The sequence below is a fragment of the Puntigrus tetrazona genome, chromosome 12 (assembly GCF_018831695.1).
Source record: "Puntigrus tetrazona isolate hp1 chromosome 12, ASM1883169v1, whole genome shotgun sequence".
NCBI lineage: Eukaryota > Metazoa > Chordata > Actinopteri > Cypriniformes > Cyprinidae > Puntigrus > Puntigrus tetrazona.
In genome coordinates, this window is record NC_056710.1 from 7,614,578 (window position 1) to 7,628,574 (window position 13,997).

General features: G+C 34.3%; 1 protein-coding gene across 1 annotated transcript; it reads left to right on the forward strand.

Annotated features, from left to right (window-relative positions):
- The first annotated feature begins 1,261 nt into the window (after window positions 1-1,261).
- ch25h (cholesterol 25-hydroxylase) lies at window positions 1,262-2,436 on the forward strand. Its single transcript, XM_043253980.1, has one exon. It carries the CDS (start codon window positions 1,308-1,310, stop codon window positions 2,067-2,069), a length of 762 nt encoding a protein of 253 aa, XP_043109915.1. The 5' UTR covers window positions 1,262-1,307; the 3' UTR covers window positions 2,070-2,436.
- The last annotated feature ends 11,561 nt before the right edge of the window (window positions 2,437-13,997 follow it).

Consider the following 13,997-nt stretch of genomic DNA (forward strand, 5'->3'; position numbering starts at 1 on the left):
CTTTTTTATTAACTAAATGTGCATAGTTTGTTTGTGTGTATGCGTTTTTTATACATTTATTTTTTCCTCAATAAGGTAAGCAATTATTTGTCACATATTAAATAAATATGTGAGAAATATTTTAATAGCCTAATAAAATATATTTCATTAAAAATCAAACTAAAAGTTATGTTCCTCAGTCTAAACCCTGTCACACTAATTATGTAATGCCTATAATAAGAGCATGGTCTCCACTGGTCTCTTGAATAGTCTCTTGATGCTGAAAATACGATAATTCGTGTTATTTGTATTTGACATTGCACCCGCATTTTCAACAGAAAAAAAATTACACACATGCAGATATGCTGGCCATGCAGATACGTTGACCCAGAAAGAAAAGGACAATATGTGAAAGAAGCAACATCTACAATTTAAACTGGAGGCAATGTATCCCTTCAGAACTCTATCAAACCTTGTCACATGAAGGACGCAGTGGGTGTTCATTTTATAACAGGTTCTGTGTAAAACATGTTTTAACTCAATCCCATTTTATGCATTAAAACAAAGGTCTAAATCTGAAAAAAAGAAAGAAAATAAGAGATGTCTAATATCTATTTCAAGTCTTGAGAACCCGAGAGTGTCGCAGCAGCACTTGCCTCTTAAAAACAGCAGATGGCGTTGTTTACCTTATAAGATTGGAATAATTGTTAGACTCATTGCTGTTCCTGGAGATACTCTTACAGAAAAGTTGAAAGTGACAAATTAATATTACCTGTCATATTTTGTATGATCAATAGATAATTTAGCAGGGTTAAAAAAATTGGGATTTGGAGTATCTAGCTATATCAGCTGGGACTTGGCGAGATTAACTGCTAGAGCTGCTATCTAAACAGAAAAAAACAGTGCCAACACTCAATGGTAAATTCGTTTACACATTCTGAATTTTATCTCGCTCTTTTGGGTCGTTTGTTTAGTTATACTCTCTGCGCTGTGATTCAACACGCTCTTTCCATCATCGTTTATATTATAGTGATTGTGTAGGCTAATACAAAATCAAAATAAAACAATTCCTAATAACAATTTTCCGTCTGTATAGTAGCCTATTCCGTGATTTTTATATTTATGGATTCATATTATCTGATTAAAGTGGCAAAACTCTTTTAACGCACACTAATTGCGCAGTGGCAAAAACTTCTGGAAATTCCAACAGGAAGAACCATTTTAGGAGAGTAGTAGCCGCGTGTAGCAAAGGTGGGCGGGGCTGCATGCTTTATAAGCACAGTAAACGTGCTGCCATTCAGAAAAGAACTGACAAGAACTGAAAAGAAATGACAATGTTTGGACCGCAGTACATTTGGGACAGCATCCAGCAGTACGAGGCCGTGCTAAGGTCTCCTTTTTTCCCAGTTCTGTTCTCTATTACAGTCTACCTAGGCTTCTGCCTGCCTTTTGTCGTTCTGGATGCCCTATCACCTAGGGTAGCACTGATAAGGAGATACAAGATTCAACAGAAAACCAGCGTGTCTTGGAAGATGATATGGAGCTGCCTCGCGCTCTCACTCTACAACCACGCCGTGTACATCTTCCCACTGAGTGTCCTGCACTGGTACTGGAGACCTGTCAGCTACCCGGCGATGGCACCTGAGCTCCTGCGAGTCATCTGGGACCTTGCTGCCTGCCTGCTCCTCTTCGACTTTCAGTACTTTGTATGGCATCTTCTGCATCACAAAGTACCTTGGCTCTACCGCACTTTCCATAAGGTGCATCACAAATACACCTCCACCTTCGCTCTGGCCACTGAATACTCAGGGGCTTGGGAGACTCTGTCGTTGGGCTTCTTCGCCGCTGTGAATCCTATGTTACTGGGGGTTCATCCTATGACAGAGATGCTTTTCCATATGCTGAACATGTGGCTGTCGGTTGAGGACCACTGCGGCTATGACCTGCCATGGGCCACTCACAGACTGGTACCTTTTGGCCTGTATGGAGGAGCTCTGCACCATGATGTCCACCATCAGAAGTTCAAGTCCAACTACGCTCCATACTTCACCCACTGGGACAAGCTCTTCGGGACACTGCACTCTGAATGAATTTAGCAAATGGAACAAACTACATGAACTGATTTCATCTATCTTTTTTTATAAAAAGTGCAATATCATTCTATGAATGAATAACTTTGACTCTAAAACCTTTTTTTATTTTTTTTAAAAGTTGCTTTATAATTCATGTGTGTTAATTTAATATACTCATTTATTTATTTATTTTTTGCTTGTATTTATGTGTGACTAAGAAAAATTGTCAGAGATATGGCTGTGCTATTTCTAAGTATGATGTGAACTATATTTGTTAACCTAGACTAATATTTATATTTATTTATAAGCCTGTTTTGATGCTGAATGTTTTAAACTGGAACATGAAGAACTAACTAATGGCAATAAAGCTATGAAGTAAATGATACTTCTATGTGTGTGTTTTTACTTTGCATATTGAGAATGAAAAGAAAGTCAGGAAGCTACAAATCATGACTCAATATTACTGACACAAAATTAATTCACTCTCCATATGTATTACATTTGTATTCAGTAATTCAAGTATTTCAAATAATTCTATATTCAAATAATGATTAATGGGTACAAAAAATAAAAAAATAAAAAAAAAAATAAATATATATATATATATATATATATATATATATATATATATATATATATATATAATGTCTTCATTTGTAAGACAACTTACAAGAAAAAGAACATAATTAGTTGAACAGTCTAGGCCTCAAAACTCTAGGACACACTAATCTCAAACACGGTGACAACAAACTAATGTTTTTTTTTTTAATTGCTCTTTACATCACAGTACAAAAAATAACTAACGATGATAAAACAACAGAAAACTTTTTTAAATGAAGTCAGCAAACTGCAAAACAGTAATCATATAACAATAACTGCATGATTTATTCATGCTGCAATGCATGCTAGAAACTAGAAACAGTGTTCAGATTTGAATTTTGCTGCAAAAAGTGTACCTGTAAGAAATAGATCATAAACACTAAACCATAATAATCATTAGTGACTGAGTTGTTATTTGGTATTATTAACTCACAATTCCAGTAGCTCATGCCTCTAGAGAGGGACTGCGCATATGTTATCTGATCTGACATCCTGAAAAAGACAATGGAGAATTTCCCACTCATATGAGAATTCCCAGAATTGCCATGATTCCCTTCAATCGCTAACTGAAGTCCAAGCATGTTTTTATTATTTTTGCTTATTAGGGTGATTGAGGTCATATTTAGTATTTGGTGAAATCTACTAAATGCATGGCCCCAAACTGTATTTGGAAATAATTAACCCAGATATTTATAGACTTCTAAAGATTCTAAACACCTTGCCCTCTACATAGACATGTTATTATTGTGAAATTATTTCTGTGTTTGTTTGTCCATCTATGAGCTGTCGAACCAGTTTCCGAACATCCTTGTGGAACTATCTTATATATGATTTCTGCCTTTTATACCATACCGTTTGTGAAGTAATAATTTCCATGCGCGGTAAGAAAACATTGCGTGTTTTAATGAAAGTCACTAACTGTGAATTTAAGAGGAAATAACAGATTTAAATGTGCAGTTGTCAGTCATCACTATATTAATAATATCTGCACTGAGCAGTCTTCAACAGATCTCAAATGCACTTGTACATATTATTGTTTATCAAACGGATAAAATAATATGCTATAAAACTACAAGCATTGTAGATCTATATATGTCGTGAAATGATTTAATGTTAATATGCTAACATATTTTAGCTGATACTATCTGTTTTGCTGTAAAATGTGCTATTAATAGCATAATGGAAAGACTAAAGTTCATCAGATTAAGGCCTCCATCTTTGGTGGCCAATGATAACAAAAAAGTACAGGGTTACTCACACAAGTACTGTATGTGTCACGTTAAATTAATGCAATAAACATTAATTGAATGTGTATTATAAGAGAAAACACTACAATTTACATAAACAATAAATACATCTACTTTTTCACATATCTAGCTGATTACTGGGGACACTTAATATACTATCACTATATTTTCGTATTTGATACTGATACTTTTGACACAATCTGTATTATTAAAAGAGCTATATAAATAAAACCGTTTCATGGATTGAATAGCTGTCCAAAAAAAAAAAAAGTTAAGAATGGAAAAGAGATCTGTGCTTATACGTATACGTGTCTTCTGTCTGTATATGTGTGGTTTCCCAACCTATGTATGGGGGACTCCAACATGAGGTCACACATCCTTTTTAGCAGACAAAACCCAAAGCTTTTTTTAAAAAAAAAAAAAAAAAGGAAAAAAAAAATCAGTTCTGATGAAAATCCTGTCATATCAGATAATGTGAAACCGATTTGCCACTCACTCAAAAAGCGCGTGAAAACTTTGATGTTTTTAAGCACAAAAAAATCTACAGGAGAAACTTCAAAAGCTAGACAGACAAGGAGAGCTATTCTGAACCACCAAAATGAAAGAGGAAAAAGAACAAGAAGGATCAGCAAAAGTGAGAGTAAGTTAAAAATTCTTTTCCTTTGAGCAGAAAATGTAACTACACACATCCTCTTTAATCGTGACGCTTGCATAATACCCAGAGAACAAAAGGTTGGATTTTGATCTTGCCTTAGGGGGTACTGAATCAAAACGACATATTGTGCAACTTCCTGTACAAGTTCAGACAGACAGTTTAGCAAAAGGAGATCTGTCCCTTAGCAGTCAGTCATTATAAGTCTGAGGACACAAAGATGTGCATTATAAAGACTTTAGATTTTCCCATTTAAAACTGTATTGCATTACTAAAATCAGTCAGATAGAAGGTCTGCCAAATTAGGTCGCAAAATTCAGCTAAATGTCTCCTGTCCCTTATAATTAAAATATTTGGTAGCAGAAAAAATAATATGAACACAACACATTGTACTTATTTTTTGATGTAAGTACATCGTAGCTAAGGCCACCTTACATGATATGTGACCAAATATTAATCTAAATGCATTCATTTTAGGCCAGGCTTAAAATGTAGCACAACATGCTGCACTATCTCTACAAGGAAGTTTTTCACTTTGGTACCACTGATTTAACGTGTACAGTGATGCAGAAAGAGCAAATGTTTCTCACACTTTCCACTGCATGATAATGATCGTTAGGTAATGTTTAGATAGTACGCTATAACTGATTATGTAAACGATACCAAATTTCAGTGCAGAATTCTTGAGAATATCAGGGTTTTGTTGTGGGCAGGAAACGTGTCTGATACACATTGGGGGAAAATCAATGGTGCTCACCTCAAAGCACACCCAAAGATTCTGTATTAAATGCTCGTTTATGGTAAACTCAGTTTCAGTTTTACAACAAAAATGAGGCATTTGTCCTTATACTAGTAAAATTCAATAGAAAACATAGACTATGTATGTAATGTCCATGAGCAAGGGGGTTTCCGGAGTCAAACTCACCCCAGGCGTTTAATGGGTTATAAAGTAGGCTCCAATGTGATATCCGTATCCAATATCCTATAAAATATTGCTATAAAAAACAAGCATTATGGCATTCTGGTGAATCTGTATGCTGTATGTCATTAAATGATTTAATGTTACATTACTAACGTATTTGAGCTTTTGCAATTTGTTTTGCTGAAGAATGCTATTAATAACATAACCGAAGGACTAAAGGTTATCCAATTAGGGACTCCATCACCGATGGCCAATAATAACAATAACATAGAGGGTTACTTACCCAAATACAAATGGTATTGTGGTAACGCGTTATGCAATAAACATGAACTTTGACAATTTGAAAACTTGAAAAAATTTGTCTTTTGTCCTCAGACGAGTAATAATTAACAGAAATGTTTATTGGATGTGTTCATGCGCAAGGGGGTTTCCAGAGTCAGGACCAACTGGACTATAATAATGAGTTATACTATACTTAATGCGTGCGAGATCGGATTAATTTTCTAATAGCAAAACAAGTTTCATTATCATGCAGCCTAAAAAGCTGTTTTTGTACAGATAAAATAACTGAAAGGGTCTGACCGGCAGCCTTGCACATTCAAGGTAAAGTGATAATGTTAAAAAAATAAATAAAAAATGGTTTGACTTTAATCCTTCAGGCAAAGTGAGTATAGTTTGGACACAATTATCATCACTTGCTTGTGCTGACAACTACTTCTTATTATGAAACGAGGAGCTTGTGACGTGAGCAATGATCATGCTTCTGTAAGAAAACATAAATCTGCCAAAAGACTTCATCGTTATTGAATGTGCCCTGTAGAACATATTCATTTCCAGGCCCAAGGATATTTCATTTGCTTTTATTGGCAGCATATTAGAATCAGTGAATCAAGTTTCTACAGGCATTTTATGTTCAAATTACTGACTAATACAGAAAAGGGCATCAAATGTAAAATGTTTCAACTTGTTTCATTATCACTCAAAATCTATATCACGAAAAATACTTTCCACAGGAAACTTTCTTGAGAAATACTTGACCCGTTCAGTATTGTAGAAAGAATGTGTTATTCCATATCAAAACAAAAAGCATGCGTTGAACATGCACATGTAGATGCAGGATTTCGTCTCAGATGAAAATGGATGATTGCAGATTGATCCTAAGATATCCGCACATACATATGAACCCAAGCTTAATGAGAACTATCACAATATGATTTCATGATTCTTTGGTAAGTGTAGGCCTACAAAAGTATGTCATTGCACTAACCAGGAAATGATCCATGCCACGTCCTTAATGAAATCCAGGCATGCGTTTCTTGGATATTACAACATGTATGCATCACAGATTTTCAGCTTCACAGTATTTCTCAGACAAGAACTGGGGTGGAGGATGAGAGATGGTGTATGGGGGATACTTTAATGGTTCGTGTTTGAAACTAATCCTCTAACACTAAAACTTTCTATTTCTGTTTCATCTGCCTGCTTTTTTTTATATTTATTGTATAAAAAAAAAAATAAAAAAATAAAAGAAATCTATAGCCTTGCACTTGCACTATTTACTTGTTTTATTTATTACTTTATAACTTTACCTTCTTAACACTCTCTACGTTTCCATTATATTGTATTATGTTATATATTGTTTTCTTGTCGTTTATTAAAAGTATGTTGTATGTTATACAACCTTCAAAATAAATTCACTTTCACATTAATTTTATTATTTATATAGTGCTTTTAACAATACAAATTGTATCAAAGCCCTGAACAGTATCAATTAGGAGTGATAGTGATGGCAAGATTAATACTTAGTTTTTTCATTATAAAAGCAGAGATGGCCTCTGTAATCAAATAGACGATAATCACTAAAAATGAAGTCTCCCCAACTAAGCAAGCCAGAGGCAACAGTGGCAAGGAACCAAAACCCCATCCCTGACAGAATGGGAAAAAAAACCTTGGCAGAAACCAGACTTAGTTGGGTCCATTTCTCCTCTGGCCAGATGCCCAGCACACCCAGGTGTTCTAGTCTCCGATGAAGGTCATCTCTTGGTGCTGTTCTGGATTTTAACTGAGAAACAGTATAAGAAAGAAACTAATATTTGAGACTAATATTATACTAGAGACTATAAAGAGACTAATATTAGTATAGATGGCATTCTTTTTACAATGTAACGAATACATTGTGTGTCATTGGGAGTGTTCCCTGTTTTGGCTGGTCTAATTAATGCAGCTTAACAATATTTTAATAGATCTGAATAACAGAAGTGTATTAGTGTGTTATGCGTAAGCTAGGTTAAAGAGATCTTTAATCTAGATTTAAACTGACAGGGTGTGTCTGCTTCCCGAACAGTGTTAGGGAGATTGTTCCAGAGTTTGTAAATAGCTTTGGGTAAAAGCATCTAGAAAACGATTAAATGAAAAAGTAAAGTTTGTGCGTTTCACGTTTTGCATCACTCACCTTGTATCTAAACTCTTGCCTTCATGAAATACAGGTACCTGTGACAACGATTTTTTTTAACGATTTTTATAAAGTAAAAGTAAGAACTTTTCATATTGTTAATATTAAATCAAGACATTTGCTGAACTTAAATAATAAATCATAAACCTCTTTGTTCATTAGATTAGGAGCTCCTTTAAGAGAAGGAAAATCAAAATGAGGAACCTAATGACTGAAAACCACAAATGAAAATGGAAAACAATGAGTGTTTGAGGCGGAACAGGTTCCGGAGAAGGTTCCATACCGCAATGGAATCTATAAATATATCATGGGTGACTCCAAAAGACTACACCCAGTTTAATTGTAAGTGCGTTATTTTTGGTCAATGGGAAATCAAAAAAGAAACACTAACAAAAAAATACTAACTGATATATATGAGTGCTAACTTTATTTAGCGCTAGAATATAAGGCAATATTTTTACTGTTACGGGGTAAAATAGAGTCAGATCATGACATGAAAAGGCCACTGGGCCAGTTCTGCATGAGAATCCCTAGTGTTCATACACCAAGGCTGTAATCAGACATTTCTGTTTTCTGATGACAACTGGAATATGTGTCTGACGTATAATGAAAAAAGCCCATGATAATCCCCTGTAGCTGGTTGTGTGACCTGTCACAAATGTCAGTGCATACTGAGTGCATAATATTTAGGCTTTATTGCAGACACATAACCTAAAACCTCGGGGGGGGAAACACTTAACAGTTGGATGAGATTGGATCGAACAACAATAATATTGCCTCGTTATTATAAACCTTACAAAAACTGCTGTGGTGGAAAAATAGGACAAAACAGCAGTCAGGCGACTTAAAGGGTTTTTTATTTTAGTACAAAATGTGAATGAAGGGTGTGATATGGAGTTCATGTAATGTCACAAAGTTCAAAGAGTTACATTAAAAACCGTCAGCCTTTGGGGCATCTTGAACTATGGGAAACCAGAACTAGTTGTGAAAGATATTAGTCATTTAAACAAACAACTTATTCATCATGTTGCTAATTATCACTTTAAAACGATCCCTTACTTATGGGAGATTAATTAGATTAGAAGCAGCAAACCTAATTAAGACAGTAGATTTTACAATACAGAAATTCTAATTATGGAGACTTTTAGTCTTGGATTACAGTTTGCCTTAAATGAATCAGACTTTCCAATTCTATACTAGACTGCTGATTTCCAGAGAAGATGTGGCATGCAAACCAAAAAACCCACTTTCTCCACCAGCTCACTAACTTTCTATTTGCTTTTGTTGAATTCATCCACATCTCTAACCACTCAGCAACACTTGTATGTTAAAAATGCTTATTTTAATATCCTAAAATATAGTTGTGTCGCTATTAAACTGTATTTACTATTTATTTGTTATTATTGCTCATTTCCCCATTTGTTTTATGCTATCATACATTTTATTTTACTCAACTACAGCTGTGTCAACCTGTACTTGAACCTTATCTCAGCTATGAGGAACTGAATCTGTCCCTGATAAGCACCCTGTCACTAATTGAAATAGAACCCATAGAAATTAGTCAAAATGTATAGTATATGTCACATTCCATTTGCACTGGAGTTAAAATGTGGTCACGTGACGAAACTGTGAGTAACACGAGAGTTTGGTGAATACTTTACTAAATGTTGGTAGTCAGACCCTTTATATGAACCTTAACATTAGCTTTTTCATGACCAGAGTTCAGTTTATCTTATAAAAAACATAGTTTAGCACCTTTTATTTAAATCTTTTGTTATACAGTATATATATTTTTGTTATATATTATTCTTTTTTGCTTTCAAAACTCAACAAAATAACTCATCATTTTAAATTATTTATATGACACTTAATATGTAATGCGAACTATACTAATTTTGGTCGTGAAGAAACATTCATCCTACGACAGGCCTCAACATCTGACACACAAACCTCAAAGACAATGACAAGTGATAATCAGTGGCAATCAACCGAAAAGGTGAGCTCCTTACATCACAACATGACAAAATAACAGCAACAATTTAAATGAAGCCAGCAAACAACAGTGATATTTTAACCGTATGATTTATTCATGCTGCAGTGCATGCTGGGATCACACAAACCCCTCTTTGTTCGTACAACTCTGTTTGACTAGTTGTATTTGAGGGAATTCTGTTGGTCTGTAATGGGTTTTTATGTTTTTAAAAAAAATGCATTGTAGCACGTTTACATTTACATTTAGTTTTTTAGCAAACACTTTTATCCAGAGTGACTTTAGGGCAATGTTTAAAGCAATCAAAATCAACAAAAGATATGTAAGTTGTATTATCACAAGTCTCAGTTAGCTAACAGTTAATTGTAATTCATTCTAATTATAGTATTATATTTGAGACTTTTTACAAACTGAAAAATACATTTTTTTTTAACAGTGTTATCTGTGTGTTTATTACACACGGTGAACTTCAGATCTAGAATCGTGTTAATAACACATTTTGTAATATTAAAGAGAAATAAAAAGACTTTCAATCTTTGTGGTTGATAGAGTGTTATGTTGATATAAATCAAAGCAGCCTTGTGCTAACTTGTTCTTTTTGAGACTTGCATTCTGGCGGCAAAAGAAGATATCAAGTTTATCTCCACATAAGAATAAGAAATGTTAAGTGGGTTGAAGTATGTTATTGAGAAATCAGATCTGGCAATGAGGATGACAGTACACAGGAAAAAGAGTCATGGGACTCTTTTAGTGAGGTGTTAAACATCATTTATTTCTGAGGAACCGGATCCATTATAAACCTTTTTTTAACAATAAATTACCATATCACTTCTGATCACATTGATCACATCAAGTTCAAGAGACCAGGAGACTGGTTTCTGTCAAAATCACGAAATTGGATGCTCCCGTGTTCTTTTCTTTTTAACAGGAATAGAATGATTTAAGATACACAAATGTAATATTTTTAATTGTGTAATATGTGCGGTATACATGCTATAAAGTATTATAGCTTTTTTTTTTTAAAAATCAAGAATCTCTTGTTTATTGCATTTACTTTTTATACAAGTGACATAAGTACAAAGAAAAGATTTCCAATGTTTTTTTTTACTGACCAGCTTAATTGTATTTTGTATATATAGGCTAAATACATTTTGATTTTGATGGCAACACTTTGCAAAAAAGCTAAGACAGTAGCTAAATGAAAGTGAAAAGATTATAGAATATCCCAGTTAGACTGTTTTAAAACAGTCCACAAAAAGCAGGTAAATTGGTAAATGTTGAGCAGACCGTGTTTGAGTATAAAAGGAATGTCTTAGTCTTTGCCAACAAAACCACTTTGAGCAAATTTCATGGGATAAGAGTCAAACAAATCAAAAATCACATTCTCCATGCAAAATCACAAAGCTCAGGAGTGCTTTTGGAAAACTGCTGGCATAACACAGGCTACCGCTGCTTCAATAAATGCAACTTAAATCTCTGTTACTATAGGATAAAGCCAAATATATCAATTATATGCATGCCATGGATTCTTTGGGTCATCTCAAATAGTCAAAAAGTATTTATAAACTGTATGAAGACTAAAATGTGATGCTATCGCTGACATTCAGGCATATAGTGAGATTGTATAGAGACATATTCAGTACTGCTATCAAAAGAAATCATTCACGTGTCTCATACTGTACGTACTACAACAGCGTGATTTCGTCATTTGTAGCTACATGTAAACTGACTGGCCAGCATATCTGACTCCTATTAAAAATATATGGCCCATCATGAAAAGGAGAATCAGAAAATACCTGTATATGTCTTGTATCAATCAAAAATATAAGATAACTGTAAAGCTATTTAAACATTTATCTATTTGTTTGAATGAACCAATGCATATATTAGGGGCTTTACAGTGCTGCTTAAAACATTGTTAAATGTGCCACTGGACAAAGTTTCGGCAATATCATCTTTGGCCTACATTTAAATAGATTTGAAATACCCTTCAAGACTTTTCTCAGATGAAGCAAACCACAGCGTAAGATAGAAACAGAGAGGAAATCAAGCAGATGTACATAATTACCACAGAATATGTAGATGAATACGCTAATGCCTTCCGTCAGGCCGCTAATATTTTCCTTCCAATGCGTGACACACATTGAGCTTATTTTCTACCAAATTTACAAAGGGTTAAGGTAATGTAATATTATGTGCCCTGAAGCATAACAAAATGGGGTTTTTTTCTCTCAGGTACTGGTGTAAAACTGTACTGTTATGCTTTATTTCTTGTAATGACTTGTGCTGTCATGTTTTTCACAGGTAGTGTGCGGTGCCTTTAAACATGTCACAGCCACATTCGTGCATTTCCTGCTGGTTTAAACCACACCGGCTATCTAGGTCAAAGGATTATTACAAATGGCAAATTTGTAATATTTATAAATATGGAAAATAAGCCTATTCAAATCAGGAAGGTGGAACAACCATATTTCATCATGTCTGGCCTATTAGACGTTGATGTATTATTATATAATTTGTAAATATTATTATATATAAGATAGCCTCCACTCAAAAACCTTTTTCAGAAACATACGACTCTGTTGCACGACACATTTCCATCAAATGGTTTTATCTGATTTGATTCAAAATGTATTTAAAATAGTGTGCATGCTATACGTTAAAATTAACTGTAAAGGCTTAAAGAAGGCTGGAAATTCCAAACCGCGTTTCATGGGTTAATCCATGAATGTGATGAATACAGAAGAATGAATGGAGCGCCCCGTGAGGAAAGTTGTTTAGGTGCAAGGGTGATCGTTCACGTGATAAAGACAAAGCTTTTTTTTTTCACGTCTGGGTTGTAATCGTTTTTCAACATTGTTCGGCCTGAGGGGAAAGTCCGTGACGCGTACGGTTTCTACTGAAGCTTTCCTTTTCACACCGTGATGAAATACTTGGAAACAACATTTTATGTGTAAGTCAGACGATCGGCACTAAAAAAATGTGCGTTTTTTTTTTATAAAAAAAATGAATAGGTTTATATAAAAATAAGAGAACTGTATTTTCCAAATTTAAAGTTAAATGTCGCAGTTTTTGCTTAACAAAGGATAAGGCTGTTTTCTCGATGTCTGGCCAGGGCAAGTAATCGCATTTTAAATGCTATAAACGTTTATTATCTACGGTATTTACTGGCTAAAATAATGGTTTGATATTTTTGTGCGGTGGCAAATTTTCATATGATAACATACCCCTTTATATGTTCAAAGAAAGTCGATTCGTGTATTTAAAGGCTGAAAATAGTTTTTGTAGCTTATAGTTTAAAGTACGTTGCTACAGGAAATATTCAAAATTCTGAAATATCCATACGTATATAGCCTAAATATAACAAAATATTTGTCTGATGCACAAATAATCGCCACAAGAGGGCAAAAGAGAAATGAATGCAGTGACTGGGCATTAATATTAATATTTGGTGGTTTATGAGTAAATGAAATGTGTGTAAAGAAAATGTAGAAAGAAACAAGAAGTTTTCCATGTAATCAGCTTCCAAGATTGTTAAAAAAAAAAGTCTCTGCCTCCTTCCCTGTAGGTTTCGCGCTTTATCTCTGATATACATTTAAAGATTTGAATCATTTTAAAGTGTTGAATCATCAGTGGGGAGATTTTAAATCAGAAATGGCATAACGAGGATTGTGAGATTGAGGAACAGTGATAGCGCACAGCATTGCACACGGCTGTCATAAGACATTCCAGAGCTGCTTGTGAGGAGATGCATGTTGATGCTAGGTGTCCAATAAGACACAGGCTGGGCTCCATTAAGAGCACAGCTGCTTTGCCATTTTCGGTCAAAGCACATTCCAAACGAGCAGAGGTTTTGTCCACCGCCCAGTAGCAAACTCTTCTACATGTTGCTACTGATAATATGTCCAAAAATCAAAACCCGAAAACAAGCAAACAAAAAAATGTGTTGTTTCAAATCTGTATGACTTTCTTTTGTCTTGATAAAACCAAAGACATCCAAAACAACACTATAATTTATAATATATAACACAATTTATGCATTTAAGAAACATAATTGGCCCAGTCTACATAAGTATGTCATGT